This window comes from Tyto alba, unplaced genomic scaffold (genome assembly GCF_018691265.1).
Source record: "Tyto alba isolate M040663 unplaced genomic scaffold, T.alba_DEE_v4.0 Super-Scaffold_8, whole genome shotgun sequence".
Taxonomy (NCBI): domain Eukaryota; kingdom Metazoa; phylum Chordata; class Aves; order Strigiformes; family Tytonidae; genus Tyto; species Tyto alba.
In genome coordinates, this window is record NW_024881329.1 from 17,686,673 (window position 1) to 17,706,058 (window position 19,386).

Genomic DNA, 19,386 nt, shown 5'->3' on the forward strand with positions numbered 1-19,386 from the left:
TGAAGCCTGTTGACAGAAATTCCTCTTTTGTATCTGTTGCCCATGACACAGTACCATGAAACCATGCCCTAAATTGGGATTTTATGAAAACCCTTAGAATAGACAACTGCAATAACCACTTTAACATGAAATATGCTTTAAGAGACAGCATATATAGATTGGACTGGTGTTAAACTAAATGTGTCTGATTCTGTCACGTGCTTATTACTTGAGTACCATTGGGCCCCTCCTAAAAGATGCTATAAAGCTGATGGTGGTATGTTCCCATTAATCTATAGGATGCTGTGTGTAAGCACTTCAGTGTCACATACAATACCTTACTCACAGCACTGCTTTAAAATCCCTTGCAGAATCAAAAGAATTTGAGTTGCTGCCCTCTTATATGCTGGATAAGCAGTGTTGGAATACAGACTTCGTTGTATTCTGCTAAAAACCTGTGACTCGCTGTACTTTTGGGTATATTAAGAATCCAGATCTTAAATGTGGAAGACAGGACTACTTAAATGTAGGGTAATCAGTCAATTAATGAATGGTGGCCTCCAAATATTGGAATATGAAAGCTGAGCAATTAAGAGAGGATTTTTTTTTTTTTTTCTTTTTTTAAACCAGACTATTTATAGCTTTTGGGCTGTGTTCAATTTGGATGTTACTAATTTGGGAAACGTGAGAAAATGAGTTTTTTCTGAAAGACTGAGTAATTATCTTTCATGGGGATCTAGAGTGTTAAAGTTCAAATTCAACAGTTGTAAGACAACTTGGAAATCTTCAAGAAAAAAAAATCTAAAGCTAAACCAGAAATTGCTTATATTTTTTCAAGAGAAGTCCAATTTAAAAAACCACATTTTTCTAAATGAAAAACTTTTTTGACATCCTTTATACATCAAAAAGGAAAAAGAAGGGCACAATCCTCAGTTAAAAAGGGAATATCCTTTGCAGATTGTTTGATCTACCACAGGATTTAGGGCAGGAGTTTGTCTTCTGTTGTTGTGTTTATATTAACCTAAAGCTGAAACACAAAGCCTTAAGCAAACTAAAAAAGCATTCACTTGTGGCTAAACTGCTATGTACACTGAGTCCGTAGAGAGAGTATACAGATTAATTTAGCAGTGCTTTGTAATGCTATATTGCCCGATCCTTTTTTTGTTTCCTTTGACTGCTATCAGAAGCATCGGTATTTTCCAGAAGAGACAGCAAACAAATGGAGACAAAGAGTTAAGACAGTCATGGCTGGGGTGAAATTGGTTCTTTTTATTCAAACTTATGAAGAAACTCAAATTATGAGTAATTATGGAAGACACAAATCAATTTGGTTTTGGCTGTTGAACTTTTGTTTAATATTCACATTCAGTTCTGGGTTTCTTCCCGCTCCCCCCCTTGTTTCTTCAGCACTCTTTGGGACACTGTTTCTGTGCACTGGGAATGGCACTGCATGGCTAATCTTATGTTACGTTTTGCAGTGGACCATGGGCTGTGTGTTGAAAGAGTTGCTTGCACTTCCCTGAGACAACGTGCATGTAATAAAAATAGAATCGGAGTAATATTTTTATGTTCATTATAACGTGTGCGTCATCTTCCGTAACGTTCCTTTTGTTGTTTATTTTCTGGTGTTCAGAAACAATTCCCGGCATCAAAGTTTATGAAAGAATCTAGATGAACAATACTGTTGAAAATTAAATTTTCATACCCAAATTCAGGCAGTGGCTGGTTGACTGGATTTAGGGTATCCTATAAAGATTTATTATAGATGCATATCTTAATTCTTATTGGCATGGTCCATTGAATACCACGTGGATAGTCAGGTAGTTAAAAATCACTTGTATTGAAGGAATTTCAAGTCTTATCACACACCATGACAAGATCTTCCCTGTCAACTGTTCATCTTGGAGTTACTCAGTACCATACTTAATCTATATTTCAGTGGAACCAGTTGTGCAACTGCAAAGCTGCAAATATTAACTGGGGAGAGAGCGAAGCAGGAGAATTTTTCTAGGGAAAGCAAAAGAAAATATTTAACAGTAAGAGAGATCTTACTTCATGGTTTATGACAGCCTATTTGCATGTTTCCCTCAAACAGTATACAGAAAAATCTGGTTTATTTATACTCACAGTGCAGACGCTTGACCAATTTGAACCTAGATACGGAGTAAACAATTTGCCTGTGTGGAATTGCAACTGTAAACACTGTGTCTTTGCATCTTCTAACTGGTTGTGTATTTGCTAGCCTTTTTTTTTTTTCCCCTCTCTATTTTGTCACGTCCAAAATTACATGCTCCATCTTTATTAAATGTAGCCTCTTTTCTCCCCAAACTTTAGACAGATAAAGAAAAGCTGACATGGAAGGATCGATTTCCAGCCTATTTAACCAATTTTGTTGGCATTATCTTCATGGTAAGCATCACCCAGCAAAACCCAAAATGTGTATTACCAAGTCATTGTATAGAACAGAAATGATGGAAATGTTAGTGAAACCGTGACAGACCTTATCAGATTGATGTGGTTTGCAATGGCATTTCCCCCGTGAAAAAAATCAAGCATTTTATTGATTTATAATCGAAAATCTTTTCAAGGGCTTGAATTTCTGCTTTGCCGTCTCTTTCCAGTAAATAAATAAGAATATTTAAATAGGGTAGGTGAAAAGTGAGCGCACAAAATGGAAATTATCACCATCACTGATGGGATGAAACTTAAGAAGTACAGAGAGTTCTCTCAGAAGGTAGTCAGGAAGTAGAGAATGGCCTCATTTTTATACCAAACCTTTTTGAAATAAATGATGTGACCAATCGCGATTCTGATTGCAAGGATTTTTAATAAATCAGACAATTTGGGGTTATACCATATAGCAGAATTGCAAACAGAGCACTTAATTCAAGAAAAAAGGTAAAATAATGACGAGAACAGCCTTTTTCCATCTGCTGATAAAGCATCAGCATTTAAAACAAACTTTGAAGGAAATAATAATTCAAGACACGGAACAGATTGGCAGATGGATAAAAAAATCTTAAACCCTTTCCAAAGGTAGAATACACCAGACTCACTCAGTTCATTTGATAGAGATTAATTTTTTTTTTTTTTTTTTTTTTAATATTTGTGTTGACAGAGAATGGAAATGCAGTAAATCTGATCTTCTCAGTGGAAGAATCAGTACCTCATAAGAAGCAAATTTTAAAATTATTCCTCTATTTAAGCAATGAAAAATTGAGTAAGATTTTGTGCACCTTTATGTTGCCAGGAAGTGCATTGATTTAATCAGATTTAATTTCAGTTTAGGATTATGACAGCATAGCAAGGCTGAGTAGGGTACTGGAAGGCTTGTGTGCAGATGTAAGCTGAAATACTCTTCTCTGCCTCAACCCCCTGGCTTTCTTTTATAATAAAGCAAATACCATGTATATATGCTGTTGCTGTTAGGGCTGAAAGAAAGCCCACTAATACTTTTAATATAAGCAAGAAGTTTACATTTAGGTGCCTTTAAAAATCCTTTTACAAGTGATTGTGGCATCACTGTATCAATTTTTTGGTGTGATGATCAAACTGCTAGCAAAACAGGATCTTTTCCCACAGTTCATCAAAGTGATTGGGACCCTTAATGCAGAATTGGGTGGACTTGGGATTTGGTCCAGGCATCCCATTTTTAAGGTCATTGCTAAGTCCCAAGCAAAGTATTTATAGTTAAATCTTTCATAAGAGGCTGTGCTATTCTTACTTGCAGGTTGGGCTGACGTTCGCTATAGTGTTTGGGGTTATAATATACAGGATTTCGACTGCAGCGGCGCTGGCAATCAGTTCAACTCCCTCAGGCCGGTCAAGCGTTAGGGTCACCGTCACTGCCACCGCAGTCATTATCAATTTGGTCGTCATCATCATCCTGGATGAAGTATATGGCTGCATCGCAAGGTGGCTAACTCAGATTGGTAGGTTTAAATCCTCAACTCATACTTGCTAGAGTGATTTTAAATGAGAGGACCCACATGACTGGCTTTCATGATTAACTTCAAAGTGGTGAGCGAACCCAGGAAATTCGAATGTGTGGCTAAAATTCTCACCAGCTACTTACAAATATCAAAGCACACATGGATTTGGCTTTATTTTTTAAAGTTTTTCTTTCAGCAGTGGTAGTGCTAACCACTAATCCAGTTATGGGTGATAGGTATACAGCAGAGATTCCTATACCCAATCTTGAGCTTCGGTCTTCTATATCATGCCATTACTATTTTCATTTTCTGCCATTTCCTAATTGGCATAAGGTATGTTGAGAAATGCAAAATTGTTGAGTGCAAAAAACCACTGTAAAAAAACTTAATTTAATCACTTCCAAAAAGCATCAGTGACAAAAGGTCCAGAAATCTTTTCAGATAAGTTCTTGTCCATCTGCAAATGATTGTCGTGGAGGTCAGCCAGATGTGGAGTGAAATTGGAATTACTGTTGTAACGTATCTGAACTGTGGGATCCTCAAGCAGATTTACCACTGAACTCAGTGAGACCATATTGCTTTAATATATATATATAAAGCTATAAATATATATCTCTGTTTAAAAGATGGCTGATATTTTCCAAAGACCACATTTATAAGATCTTGAAATGTTCCAGGCAGGATAATTCCTTAATGTTTCTTATCCATGTCACATTGGTTCCAGAGGTCCCAAAAACTGACAAGAATTTTGAAGAGCGACTGATTTTTAAGGCTTTCCTGCTGAAATTTGTCAATGCCTACACCCCCATTTTCTACGTCGCGTTCTTCAAAGGCCGGTGAGCAATGCAGAAGGCTGCTCAGGGTTTCAGCTTGTTGCTTGAGACAGCTGTAGCTGAGCTAAGACCGTAGTTGGACAATAGAATAAATGGTTTAAAAACTCCTCAGTATTGACCCAAAACCTCTTCATACTCATGGGATAAAGCAGGGACCTGGTACTCTACTGTTTCAAATTCGTTAAAGCCATTTTGTTAACATAACTTTGTACATTCAGATGCAATCCTCCATCAGGCTGTTTACCGTTGTCTATTTACCACTCCTAACTTTAATCGTAGCAAGTATCGTCTCTCTTGCAACCAGCATGAAAGCACAAGGCTAAAATAAATACTCTGTGTGGTACGTTTTGGCTAATGCAACAGAAATGAGGATTACCCTAGAGGATTTCTGTCAAGATGTGCCTGTAATTATTGTAAGACACAAATCTTGCAGTTTTACTGAGTTGTTTACTCAGTAAACAGAACTTACTCTCTAAAATGAAACCAAAGATAGTTACTCAATTTTTCCTGACTAAACATTAGGTGGTCCCACTGAAAGGCATAGAGTCTAACAGGAATGACTTCAGAAACAAAAAGTATAAAATATGTATGAAGTTTATAATTCTAAGTATTGTGCCCTAGATTTGTTGGACGTCCAGGGGACTACGTCTACATTTTCCATTCTTTCCGAATGGAAGAGGTAATTGCACTTTACCCTGTCTGTGATCACGTCGGGTGGGAGCACCATCTTCCCCTGCCACAGGGATGCAGCAGATGTTCTGACTGACCTTTCCTCTGTCCACCCTAGTGTGCTCCAGGTGGTTGCCTGATGGAGTTGTGTATCCAGCTCAGTATTATCATGTTGGGCAAGCAGCTGATTCAGAACAATTTATTTGAGATTGGCATCCCGTAAGTAGCAACTTTTGTTTGGCTTGTTTTGTTTTTTTTTTTTTTTTTTTTTTCCTTTTTTAAACACATGGTTTTGACGATGTGTGCAATACACTCTGTATCCACTGTCTCTTGACGTGAATGTGGTTTGTAAGCTACCTGCAGGATTTTTGCAGAAAGCCTGTCTGCTGTATTACAAATACCTGAATCCATGCTGCAGCTGCATCTAGCAGTGCAGATGCCTTTGAAAAGTGTTAGGCAATCTATTGCTTTCCTACTGGTTAGCAAGAGGTGTAATTACTGAACATGTGGCTCAATTATAAGTGTGTTTCAGTACCTGTATATGCTGATTCCAGATACTTTCAGTGTATTGTGGCTCTTGCGGTTTTTATGAAAATAGGTCTGGAGCTTATTGTGCCTGTTAATACAAAATAACTGAAAAATAGGAGCTATGACCAGAATGGCATGCTAACTGAATCATTTTAATTTCCCCCAGAAAAATGAAGAAATTTATACGATACATGAAATTAAAGCGTCGGCGTTCATTAGACCATGAAGAGCACATGAAAAAAAAGCAGCGTTATGAAGTGGACTATAACCTGGAGCCTTTTGCTGGACTTACCCCTGAATACATGGAAATGAGTGAGTGAGGTGGAAAGAAGGCATTTTAAACTGTAATTATTCTAATTGGGATGGAGAGCTGAGGTTTTTCAACTGTAGATTCAGTGGACAGTGGATATGAGGCATAACATAATAATTAAAGTGTATAGACTCAGACTGTAGCACATTTCAGCCAACCACTGTCTGCTTCAGGGATGAACTGTGCTCTCTGCTGTTCATAAGTCCTTACTTTAGCACTGTATTTTAGGTATTTTCTTTCATGCCATGTGACATGTTGCTGTCAAGTTTCAAATGCAAATGATTAAATGGCATAAACTTGAGACTGAGGCATATTTTATCATCAGTTGCACCCTACATTGGAAATAAGTAACTTAATTCACACTTGACAGTTTCTACTGTGTATTCTTGTATTAGGTTGTTTTTGTTTCCTGAAACCTGGGCTAAATCTTCTGAGAGAGAGATGTGCCTGTAGACCAGGTTGTACTTGACAGATCAGATGTAATTTTTTTTCAAGTCATCTATTATGTTGAGTGAGTGATATGGAAATTAAGCACTGGATATCAGTTCCACATTGCTGTGGCTGTACAACTCCATTCATTTTCCTACTTTCTATCTTGGAAAAGCTGAGAGCTGTTCGGTGTAATGCTGTTTGCTACAGTATCAGACATTCCTGAAGGAGCTGTCTTAAAAGAGCAACTTTATTTAGTATTTTAAGGAATGACTAAGCAAAAATAGTAGTAAAGGATAATGAAGAATGCTAATACCCAAAATTGGCATGCCCGGTAAATGCAAAGGAAAATTAGAATATTTGATGACCTTGATGTTCAGAGTAGTTAAAACAGATTGAAATTTAATGGTATAAACTACAAGGCCATGCTGTTGGTTCCTAAAAATGAAAAAAGATGCAGTTAGTGAGATCATCATTTGGAAGTAACAGAGGAAGAGAAAAAGGGGGCTCTAACAGTACCAGGATGGGTATGACACTGATATGATGTCCTCATCAAACAAAAGCAAATACGATCACAGATTGTAGGAAGCAAGTTATTCCCAATAAAGGCAGAGAATCAGTCGTGTTGCTGTTGAAATCCATGAAGAGAAAGCTTCCAGTGGGTTTAATTAGGGCTATAAACCTGCCAGGTGTGGCATGACAAGTTTATGTAGAGCTGTCACGGTCACTGCCGTAATCCCGTTCCTTCAGATCACTCCTGTGCCAGCCTCGCCCACAGCAAAATTGTTTTAGGGGCTTCTCCATCCTTCTGGTTACTTCGCCTTGCCTTTTGCAGGGGCAACTGGCCTTTTAATGCCTGAATGGAGCAGTGGTCAGGCAAAATGTGCCTGATGTAGAAAATGAGATTTAGTCTCCCAGCACGTGTCATCTGGTTAGAATTTGGGGGGATGGCACTGATGTGATGATACATGCCTTCAATCCACAGCCATTGATTGCTTTTTCTTTTCAGTTATTCAGTTTGGGTTTGTAACTTTGTTTGTTGCATCCTTCCCACTGGCACCTTTGTTTGCCTTGTTGAACAACATCATTGAAATCCGCCTAGATGCAAAAAAATTTGTTACTGAGCTAAGGAGACCGGTAGCAGTCAGAGCAAAGGATATAGGTAAGTGCACATTGCTATTGCTATCTCTGTTTATTCCTGGATTGATGGCAGGATATTATTATGCTGAGTTAGTTTCATTAACAGGAAGGTATTTATAGGAAAATTCAAAACATTAGACTGTGGCTTAACTATAAACTGTCATAATTTATTGAGGCTTTACTTTTAAAATAGAAAGACCAGAGCTTTAAATTCAGATTAATATTTTATTAAGTAAACAATATCACTCTTCAAATCAGTGATCAATACAATAGCGAAATATCTTGCGTGGTTCTGCACATCAACAGTTCTTGGCAATGCAGTTTTCCTGCAGAAGCAAAAATTTCTGCATTTAATAACTCTGGACTGGGATGAAGAAATACACTTGGAAATGAGAGGAGATTCAAAAGTCTGTGGGTAAATATATCCCTTTGTCCCTGCTCGGCATGAATGTCAGAAGGGTGAAGCTTGAAAGCTGCAGTGAATCTAGGTAGAACTGGGCTCTGCAGTTGTATGGTGACAACGGACCAGTCCTCCCCTTGCTGAGGAGGGGCTAACAGCTATGGGTATATGTAATGAGGAAGCTATTTCTCCCAGATGTTGGTTACTTACAAGTAAAAAGGTCATTAAAATAATTGTTCATATTACAGAGCCTGTCAGCAAAGGCAGAGAAGTTTATGTTCTGTCACCAAATTCAGTGTTCATTCTGGTATTGTGCAAGCAGAGTCTTTCCTTGGGCTCATCCTTGTGCCCTAGGATCATCCTACAGTTGAAGAAGGCATCGTTTTGTTATGCTGTTGCCTTTACCATGACACTGCTCTTGGTGTGTTTTGTGGCTAGCTCATTTGATGCTGCAGGCTGAGGTTGCTGATGGAGATGTTGCAGGGGAATGTTGGTTTTTTGGTTTTGTTTTTGAGAGGGTGTTAATTGCAATTTAGTCCCACTTTTGTGGGTGAAAGAACCCCACTTCTTTCAGAGACATCCCAAAGTCACAGATTGTGAGATGCCCACAGACAAACCAGACAAGATTTTTAGGGCAGGTATCAGCAGAATCAGGAAAGGGAGGAGGTCCCACCTGCTAAATACCACTGGCAGCAAACAGGTCTATCTCTGCTTCCACTGATACTGTAGTATATTTTCCTGAAGTTCAATTCTGTACTCTGTCCAGGCTGGCTTGTGTATGCTGTGCCAGAAGACCAAAGCTGTATGAAGCATGAGTTAGTTGTCAAGCAAAGGATTTGGCCAGGCTGGAGGAGTCTTCCAGTCACCCTGTGTAAAGCCTCCTACATCTTCCTTCCTCTTCAGACGCAGAATAGGAGAGTGGCTCATCAGGGCTGTAACCACACGGATCTGGTAGCAGTCCTCTGTATGTACAGAGCCCACACTGAGGAAAGCTGTATCTATATGGTTTCCAGATGCAAATGGAAAAATTACATCAAGGGGCTCCACTGGAGCTTTACTTTCTTGAAAGCGAGATAGGATCAATAGTGATGAGAAGGTGCAGAAATGGACTTGGATAGATCCTTCAAGCTGGTAGACCAATATGTTCTGCACCACATGTGTGGAGGTTCCAGCTCCCCATCTGTATCTTTCCTATTCTCCTCAAGCATTTGAGAAGTTTGAATGAAATTTTGTTATGTTTTTCATTTCTACCTATGCTGGGATTCTTCTCTCACACTTGCCTTCCTCTTCCTCAAAGAAGCTTTTAGCTTAAAACCTCAAAAAAAATAGGTGCCTAAACATAGCTTTGGAAGACTGAGTTGGGCTCCCTTTACTTACAGGTCATTTAATTAATCTCTTATAATTTGTTCTTTTTTTTTTTTTTTATTTAAAATATAACTCTAGTTTGGCACAGTTGTAAGTGCTCCTAACACTGTTAACTAAAAATGTAATTTATCTAATTGTAATGACTTCAACAGCATTCACACGTTTGTCTCCTTCTTTAGGAATCTGGTATAATATCCTCAGAGGTATTGGAAAGCTTGCTGTCATCATAAATGTAAGTAATCTGGCATGAATAAAACTTTAATTCACTAGGCTGGCTTTTCCATTCTGCTCCATTAGTTTTATTTCAGCATAAGTCCCTTAAAATCAAGTGAAAGTGTATGATCTAGAAATTTTCTGAAATATTAGAGAATCAGATGCAGTGTTTATTTTAAAGTTGTGATAGTAATAGCAATAATATGAAATAGTGAGTAGTCATTGCAGCTTTTTCCCAGAATGTTTTCATAAAAGTTTTGCCCTTCAGACAAATAAGACCACAGATGCTTACTTTTGCTCCTTTGAAATACCATCAATAAGACAATGTATTTTTTATTTTACTTCAGTACTGAAACCTATTTAGAGTCTGGTAGTCAACCGGGTGTGAATTAGTTCAGCTCATCAGAGCCCAGTGTCCCTCCACTGAAAATCTGACCTTGAACTGCACTGCTCTTGCTCAGATAGCTCTGAAAAGTCATGAAAATATTTTTTTGTTTACTTCAACAGTGAACATTCCAGCCCTTAATAGATTCATTTATGTACTTATCTAATATTCTATATGAATAGACATCCACAATGATCATCTTCATTGCACTCCACCTGAGGAAAGATGAAAAAAAAAGCTGAATGACAAGCTGAAAACATGTTTGCAATGCAGCAAAACAGGGGCAGTGTAGGGTTTACAGCCACGTGTCCATAGGCCCTCTCAGGTTTTTTTTGCCATTATCCGGACTGGAAATCCCTTCGTTTTGCACACAGGTGTCTGTTATGCTATGGTCAAACCATTCTTTTGGTTATTTGGTATGCTGCCTTAATTTGTCTTTACCATTTCACCTCTTTTTCTTTGGAAATAATTTCTCTATTTTTTTTCTCTTTTCTTCCATGTAGTCTCTCTTCATCATTATCCAGTGTTAATTTTCCCTCATTGATCTATGTACTACCCCTCTTTATCATTAAATAAGTAAAACATTTTGTACTGTGTTTGTTCCACATGTACATGAGATTTATGCCAGTGAGAATGTTTCATAATAATGATAAATAAGAAAGGCTAAAGTTGTGAAGAATTCAGCTGAATTAGCTGTCTTGCATCTTCTGTATGATGTTTTTAGAAAACCTTTTTAAATAACCAAATACGCAATTTTTGTGACCATAAAAATAAAACTTGGCCTAGTCTGCTCATCCTTTTATCTTGATGGAGTTAAAACCACATACAATTAATGGACTTTTGCAATGCAATGAGAATTTAAAGAGTCAATTCACTGTCAGTTGTTTGCAGAACAAAAAAGTACTTGGAAGTCCATCAATTGGACCTTATACAATGCATCAGGGAGAAGCTGTGACTGAGGGATGGGGAAGCAGTGCCGTGTTTTGCTTTCCTCTGGTGCTGGGGGGTACGGCCGCTTCAATTCTCTGGGGCATTCAAGTTGTTATCCACATAGAAATCTCAGTCAGCGTGGAACTACTCCATCTAGTATTCTGCAACTTGGAAGAGTAAGCTGTAAATACTACCTTGTTGCAGCAGTGAATACTCCATTTTTAGGGCCCTGTGGGCTGCAGTTTCCCCCCTTGTTTTCTGAAGCAGTCCCTGGGTTGTGTGAGTTATTTGAGCAAGGCATACTCGAGTATATTATTAACTTAACCACTGCCTGAATATTGCGCTCACTCTTTACTCTTATGGCTTAGGCATTTGTGATCTCATTCACATCCGACTTCATTCCACGCCTCGTGTACCTGTATATGTACAGTGAGAATGGCACCATGCATGGCTTCGTGAACCATACACTATCCTCTTTTAATGTCAGCGATTTTCAAGCAGGAACAGCTCCAAACGACCCCATGGATCTTGGCTACGAGGTTCAGATATGCAGGTACTCTCTAGAGTGATAACTAATTTTAAGTATTTTCACAGTTGACTAAGAATGGGACAAATTTTTACGTTCCTGAGGCAGGTCTCTTGTGTTTTCTGTACCTTTTTAGCTCCTTGGTAGCCTTTTATATCAGATGGATCCATTGCCTTGAATGTCTTGGCTTACATATTAAGCAACCACAAAAGCTGAAAATGAAGTACTGCTTATTTTGGGAAATAGAGATTAATGTTGTTAAATTCAGTTTTGTCCATGCAAAGATGTCTATTAATACGTATTCTCTTTTTCAGGAAAGGAGATAAATAATGATAAACAGCACAGTGATGGAACAAAATAGTGTTACTCTGATGTCATGTTGTTGTATCACATGCTATTGATAAAATGACCATGACTTTACAGTACACCTCTCTTATTTGTCCAGTTTCTGTAGCAATTCCTGATGAGAGTAATAGCATCTTTATCTGCACTGGAACTTAAGACCTACTTAAAGTGTCATCATACAGGAAATCTGCATGCTTGTAACAACTTCTATATATTCTTTTCACTTTTAAAGGAAAATAATTGTCACATATTTCAGCTTACGAAGCTATCTAGGTCAGTGCTGAAATGCATGCTTTGCCTCAGGTTCCTTAGATATCCATCATCTTCAAAACAAATGTTTTAACGCTTACAATTGGGGACCAAAGCCAAATATAACAGCAAAAGCACTTAGACCAGCAAAACTGAAAGGGGGGGCAGTGGGGGTAAGAAGAGGAAGAGGAAAACAAGGAGGGAAGAGACGTTCCAGGGGACAAAAAAAGAAAGATGACTTTGGTATATATATACTAAAAAATTATACAAACTGACAAGGAAAATACCCCACCTTTATAATTATATTGTTTTTTAATTTATATTCTTTATAAATTTGGATAGTGCAAATTAATCTGCTGAAATGACTGCTAAACAGAAAAATCACTCTGAGGTGAAATTAAAAAACAACCAAAATTGCAAGCGTATTAGCTATGCTTGCTTCTATTTTTTTCCTGACTTCCTTCTGGTGATCTCTGGGCACAGGATAAATGAGGTCGACAAATATGTTTTTAGCACAGAACTTACAGAATGGAAGTGTTAGTGTCATGGTCCAATACAAAAATGCCAGGTTTATTTGCTTTCTACTCCCAGCCTCTTTCTTGGTTCCATCCCATCATTTCTTCCCTATTCCAAGGATTTTTAAATCATCTGAAGATATGGAGCCCTAACTCTTTAAAAATATAGACAGGATGCTGTTGTTTTAAATTTAATGTATTTTTCTTGATCCCATTTCTAACAAGTTATTGTTATGAGCTCATAGATTTTCTGTAAGCCATAGCTAAGACAACATTCTCACCTTTTCTGTGTATGACAAAATTTAGATGTGATCTGTTATTAATTATGAACAAGGAGAACACCACATAGCATATCACACTCTATGGATCTGAGATCGGCATTTCTGTCTTTAAAATTAGTCTGAAAAATATGGTTTGGGGTTTTTTTACCAACCTTGAAAGAAAATAAATGATATGATCTGTGTAGCTTACTCCATCTTTATGCAGAATTGATAACTATTTGTACTAATCAGAGAGTATTAAGATTGAAGACCTTTAATTTTGAGTAAAACTTGAAGGCTGTGGGAGGCTTTCAGTTGTGTCTTGTTTCTGAGAGGTTAATACAGCATCATGCTGTAATAGTGAATGTGCTTTTAGAGAGTTGGATTTACTGTTCGACTGTTTGGTATTAGTTCCTCATGGTGCTAAGATTTCTGAATCACATCACTGATTTACTGAGTCTTGTTTTGCAGATACAAAGATTATCGAGAGCCGCCCTGGTCCGAAAACAAGTATGACATTTCAAAGGATTTCTGGGCTGTCCTAGCAGCAAGATTAGCATTTGTGATAGTTTTCCAGGTAGGTTATACTGCAGGCACTTTTTATATGACAAAGAGTTACCGTATTTCTTCAGCTACATAAGGCAAGCCACCTTCGGAAATTTGCCCATACTCATTTAGCCTCTTTCTCCCTCCTACCCAGCATATATCCTCAGTGAAAAAATTCATCCCCAGGCGTTCCCTGAACTGGTTTGATGCAAAAGCAACTTAATGACCTTAGTGAAGCAAAGCACAAGGCTGATACTAATTAGGTCCCACCAATTTCTCCAGTAAGATATCAACAAATTCACTGAAGAAGCATAATTTTTAGCCAAAATAATTTCTAAATCTAGCCAAGTAATTAAATTTCCAGAATTCTACCAGTTAGAGTTTAACTTGTGTCTGAACAAGAAGGCAAAATCTTGTAATTTTTCACTAAATGACATTATTCTATCACAACAGCAATGCTGGTTATTATGGCACAAGTGTTTTAAGTCTGCCTTATCTAAATAACTTGTTCCCAAACTTTTATTCCTTTTTTTTTTTTTTTTGACAAAATATCTCTTTTTGTGAAAGACCTCCCTTTCATTGAATGAAGTTTTTTATATCAGAAACATTTAATTGGAATGTATTTTACCAACTTTCATCATTTTACCTTTTGCTATTTGCTTTTGCCTTTCTGATGTAAAGCTGATAAATATAAAGCCATTTGTCATTTATCAATGACAGCATTTCCTTCTAACTTCTACGTGGCTGTGGCAGTATTTGTACATAAATCATTGAGATCTGTGCCTGACATTCTTCTCTACTTCTAGCATGAACAAGAACTTGAGGTGAATTTGGCTCAGTATCGGGCTTGCGACATGCCATTTTGCCTAACTCAAATATTGTCCTTTCTTCATTCTTCCTTCCTAAATACACCAAAAATGGCCTTTTCCCTACAGTCATCCTTTCATTTGACCTTGCTGACATTTTCTTACAATTTCATTTTCAGAACTTGGTCATGTTTATGAGTGACTTTGTTGACTGGATTATCCCAGACATTCCCAAGGACATTAGTCAGCAGATTCATAAAGAGAAGGTTCTCATGGTGGAGGTCTTCATGAGAGAAGAGCAAGGGAAGCTGCAAATGCTAGAAACCTGGAAAGACAAGGACAAGAAAAACGGTGAAAACTGTAACAATCACAGCCCCAGACTCTCCAGGAGCCACAGTGGGAGCTTGTCCTCCTGCCATTCGTACCCTCTCGACGTATAGAAGAGGAGGGAGTTGAGTATGTCGGGGCATTCCACTGATACACAAGCCATCGCGTAAAGGGCAGGACTCAATTAATGGACAACCTGGTGCATGTTGAAGGATGTGCTGCCATTTTGCTCCCATCTTTGTGAGAAATGCTCTTCTTACAAATATGGAGGACCACATTCTATTTCTGATATTGTTGTTGTTTTTTCTTTTGCACAAGCAGTAATGCAGGGAATTTTTATATTTCATCATTATATAACACTATTGACGTTGGTGTGCATTAATTAATGCAGGTACTTAGTACATCTTGATAGAGATACTCTCTCAGAATTTGACCTTAGCCAACCAATTAACTAATTAAATAAAAGTAAACTTTAAGTAATAATACTACTAATTTAAAATATTTTTGGTGCCCCAGGCTTGAAGGTCCATGGGGTAACTCGATAAAGTATATGCAGAATCAGCTTAAGAGTGTGCCCTAGTATTCCTTTTGGCAGGAGAGAAACCATGTAAAGCCTACCAGAGTGACTTGCTCTCCAAGACAGGGTTTAGCTCTGCTGGCAGACATCTGTGTTTGAACCTGCAGGTCTAAAACAAGCTGAGCTCCTGCTGAGCTTTGGAGTCACACAGGTGCGTGGGGCACTTGTGGCAACCTGCCGTGTACCCGAGACCTTCACTGGGGCACTGCTCTCTTCAGAAACATCAGAAAAGTGAATCTGGAAAAGTCCTTTTTTACCAGTAAATGACTGATGTGGATGAAGTTACCTCAGTGCCCCAGGCTGCATCAGCTGTGTCTGAGTGTTCCCCCAGCAGCTCCTCGCTCATGGCCAGGCAGCAGCAGCACAGTTTCGGAGATCCTCCCAGCAGGTAGATGATCACAGAGCATTTTGCTGAATGCCCTAAATTAACGAGCACACGTAGAGCTACAGTGACTGCCCTGCCTAGTACTTGGACACTCTTGTTGCTGAGGAAATTCCCTTCTTCCTGTTGTTTCAGCACATCCTTTTCTCAGCCAAGTTTTTCTCTGTAGCCCTTGATCCTCTGCAGGAGAAAGGAGTCTGCACCCCTTTTTAACAGCCAGTTATCCCTGCAGACTTTCTGCTGTTGAATGGCATTTCCCAGAGGCTGTTCTGGAGGAGTAAATCCAAAACGTGTCCCACTTACTGTCTTCAGTGGAAGTTTTGCCTGCACTGGGGCTACAGGACCAGACCTTCAGTTAGTTACAGGACTTTTCTTTTGTCTTAAAATACTCTATCTTTTGTACAAGGAGCTTCCTTAAAGTCTAAAATCCTTACTTACGAAATCTAGCTAAATCCCATCAGTACAACTCTTTTTATGCATAGTACATTTTAGTTTTGCTTTGTCAAACGATAAACTGCACTTCCAAATAATATTGGTGCAATTAACCTCATTTCTTTTCTTGCTTTGTCTTGTCCATGGCACTTGCATTACAAATATAAAACTGAAAAATAAAATAAAAATGAAAGATTTCTTTTAAGTCTAACTACTGTATGGTTTGTTACAAAACCAAACGTCAAAAGACTGTTTTCAAGAGAAGTTAGTTATTTCTTTTTTCTATTCTTTTTTCTTTGCCAAACTAATTTAAAGATTAATGCTAGAACTTTTAAAAAATGACATATTTAGCTTTTGATATATTTATTTGTTTTAAAGTATGTGATAAATTTGATATTTTTCTGTAGTCTGTCCAAAGAAAGTACCAGAAAAGAAATTATGTGGAAGAAGGAAAATGGTATTAACCAAATATTCTTGAAGCTTATTTAAGATATTGATCCAACCAAAGATTTTTATTAATAAAGGGCTTATATTTTGTTAACTCTTGTTTCTGGTGTATTTTGACTTGCAGGAATGTCACTATTTTTAAGATTTGTAACTTATGATAGCTTACTACTGTAAGGCCAAATCCTGCCTGATTTATTCACACAATAAGCATTATGCCTGGTTGTAAGTGTTTACTAGATCAGGCCCACTGACTGCGATAGGACTGCGAGTGGGAATAAATCAAGCAGAATTCTGTCCATGCATCTTGTAGGCAGACTGTTCTTCCTCTCATTCCCTGGTAGCCCAAAAGATCCAGAAGAAAGCCAAACATATGAACTACCTACCTATTCTGAAGAGAAATCTTAGGGAACTTCCTTGATGGGAATTTCATCTGTAAATACTTATCTGAAAGTATTTCCAACTTAATACTGACATTCCTGTAAATGGTAGAACTATATCCTGAACACATACTTGTCAGTTTTTCATTATTTGCTGAAATCATGAACTAGTAACAGTTGCTTATACTTTCTTTTGTACAGTAAATTGTTTGAAATGGAATTTTGTATATAAAAACTGTATTACTACTTAGATAACTATAAAACTCTTTCATGGAATAATTTTTTAAAAAAATCAAATATATACTAAATCTGGTTTAGTTTGGTTTTTTTTTTTGTTTTTGTTTGTTTTTGTTTGTTTGTTTTTTTGTTTTGTTGTTGTGGTTTTTTTCTTCTTTGAACACTTATTTGAAATAAACTTTAATATGCAAGTTTCTCCTGTGGGACAGGTTCTGTTCCCAATCCTCCTTGTGCTCTGAGTGTGCAACTATGAGTACTATTAGATTTGACAAATACAGTATTCGTGTTACAGTTTGCCTAAAACTGATCTGCAGTGCCCCTTCCAGTGCTCGTGTGTACTCAGACAGCAGAGGCCTAAACTATGATTTCCTTGCAGGTGATGACCACTTCATTTATAGACATCTTTCTGACAACGTCAAAGGTAAATTCTGTGTTTGAGCTGCTCTACATACCCTCTTTGAGATTAAATGAATCCCACTTAAGATGCATCTGTTTCTATGAGCCCAAAGGGAGGTTTGGCTTCTAGCACAGACATAGATGGCTGCACCATAGACACTGAATATTAAGTGATGGATCTTATCCTGGGAGCTTTCATTTTCTTCTGACTTTAGTCTTAGGCTTTTAGCAGAATGTAAGGTGTAAGAGCTTTCATCAAGACTTTGAAAATGGGCTTATAATGAGGAATAATGCCATTTGGTTTGTTCATTTAAATTGAAAAATATATTCATTATTAAAAACTAAATGAAATGGTAAAACTAAAAGAATAAAACTCAGGGATTCCTTTGACAGTGTCTTGCTAAATGCAGTTCTGAAGGGAAGTAGCTCAGGAAGCAGAAAGGCTACACTGTGCATATCACATTTTGATTGCTTTGTAGGACTTGTACAAGCAAAGATGGCCTTAGAACCTGAATGGCCATTTACAATTTTTAATACTTCTCTCATTTACCTGTTCTGTGAGAAGGCAAAGCATGAGCCTTCATACCAACTCTCCCTTTCTAGCCAGATAATATTAATGACCTAACTAATGAAATTTAGTTATAAGGTGGGAATTCTGTTCCGAGATAATGGATATGAAAACCAGAAGCAGGTAAATCACTGCCTAGTTGGTAACTGGTTTGGTTTTGTCAGGTCTTGAAGACAAAATAGTAGATAGGAGCTTATTAGATGTAAGATAATGCCTTCCAGAAAGAGATTTGCACTGGATTGTGGTACTTTTCATGAAAATTTTTTTTCATATTTGTGATGCAAGTAGGAACAAGGGGTTTTTTTACCAATAGCAAATTTGAGGTGGGATTATGCTAATAAAGATTCACTGGAAGAGGGGAAAAAAAAGAAAGTTAATACAGAGAAGCAGGGATCTGGAAGTGATCAAGAAATAACTGAACATATCTCGATGTGACACAGCTACCTATGGGCCAGGTTTGACAAAAGATAGCAATATTTGTATTCATACAAATACAGCTGAATTCTGTATTGATACGACAGTATCTCCACAACGTGCATTCAACCTGTTCTTGGCATGCTTCTGCCACAAAATTGTAAGTAAAAACTCAATTTCCCAGCCCTGCTTTGATCAAATGGGAAAAAAAAAAAAATCCCAAGCCAAATGTGTTAATGTATTAAACAGGAAAATCATTGTACCGGTTTACTTAGTCCAAGAGCAAATGCAGACAAGAGTAGGAAAGATTACAGCTGGAAGTGGCTGTGTAGATAATTTTTGAACCATTGCTAAAACATGCTGTTTGCTTTTTGCTACCCAAAGTTTGTGGCAAAGACACAACTTCAGCTGGTGATTCTGAGGAGGAAATCATACCCACCCTATTGTGTTGACAGTATGAGTCTGAATCTTCTGAATTTCCATGTCATTGTGTTTCTAAGATACTGTCTTACAAATATTTTGCAGTCTTAAATAGCTTAAGGGTGAATAAGTCTCAAGTCAAGGCACAGACACATTTCTATTTTTAAACCCTCAGTGCTCTCTGGTCCTGAGCTGTTAATGATCTTTTTGGCTGTTGTGATTTCCAATAAGCAACAATAAAACAATTTACTTTTCATCTTGTTACCTCAGGAGTCTGAACTCTCCAAAAGTTTCATAGATCATTTGGGTACATTTATATTTTCCTGTGAAGTTTTCAGAGTAAACAACTATTCATCTTTTTGCCGCTGAAGAAACGCTGTCTTAAAATTTATATGGAGTCCATTCAAACTCTGGTTCAATTCTTTGCACATTTGAGTACTATTTATTTC

The 19,386-nt window shown here is 37.6% G+C and overlaps 1 protein-coding gene across 2 annotated transcripts in view; it reads left to right on the forward strand.

The window, feature by feature from the left end:
• Nucleotides 1-16,255, forward strand: part of ANO1 (anoctamin 1) — an 80,881-nt gene extending 64,626 nt beyond the window's left edge. Inside the window, exons 17-28 of one of the 2 annotated variants that reach the window (XM_042785122.1) lie at nucleotides 1,164-1,211; nucleotides 2,314-2,388; nucleotides 3,710-3,911; nucleotides 4,636-4,747; nucleotides 5,366-5,423; nucleotides 5,532-5,632; nucleotides 6,108-6,253; nucleotides 7,690-7,842; nucleotides 9,765-9,817; nucleotides 11,482-11,666; nucleotides 13,480-13,585; nucleotides 14,540-16,255. In XM_042785122.1, coding sequence (XP_042641056.1) covers nucleotides 1,164-1,211; nucleotides 2,314-2,388; nucleotides 3,710-3,911; nucleotides 4,636-4,747; nucleotides 5,366-5,423; nucleotides 5,532-5,632; nucleotides 6,108-6,253; nucleotides 7,690-7,842; nucleotides 9,765-9,817; nucleotides 11,482-11,666; nucleotides 13,480-13,585; nucleotides 14,540-14,800 — 1,500 coding nt within the window. In that variant the 3' untranslated portion in view covers nucleotides 14,801-16,255. The remainder of the gene's footprint in view (nucleotides 1-1,163; nucleotides 1,212-2,313; nucleotides 2,389-3,709; nucleotides 3,912-4,635; nucleotides 4,748-5,365; nucleotides 5,424-5,531; nucleotides 5,633-6,107; nucleotides 6,254-7,689; nucleotides 7,843-9,764; nucleotides 9,818-11,481; nucleotides 11,667-13,479; nucleotides 13,586-14,539) is intronic. The other variant, XM_042785121.1, reaches the window with a different exon arrangement.
• Nucleotides 16,256-19,386: the final 3,131 nt, after the last annotated feature.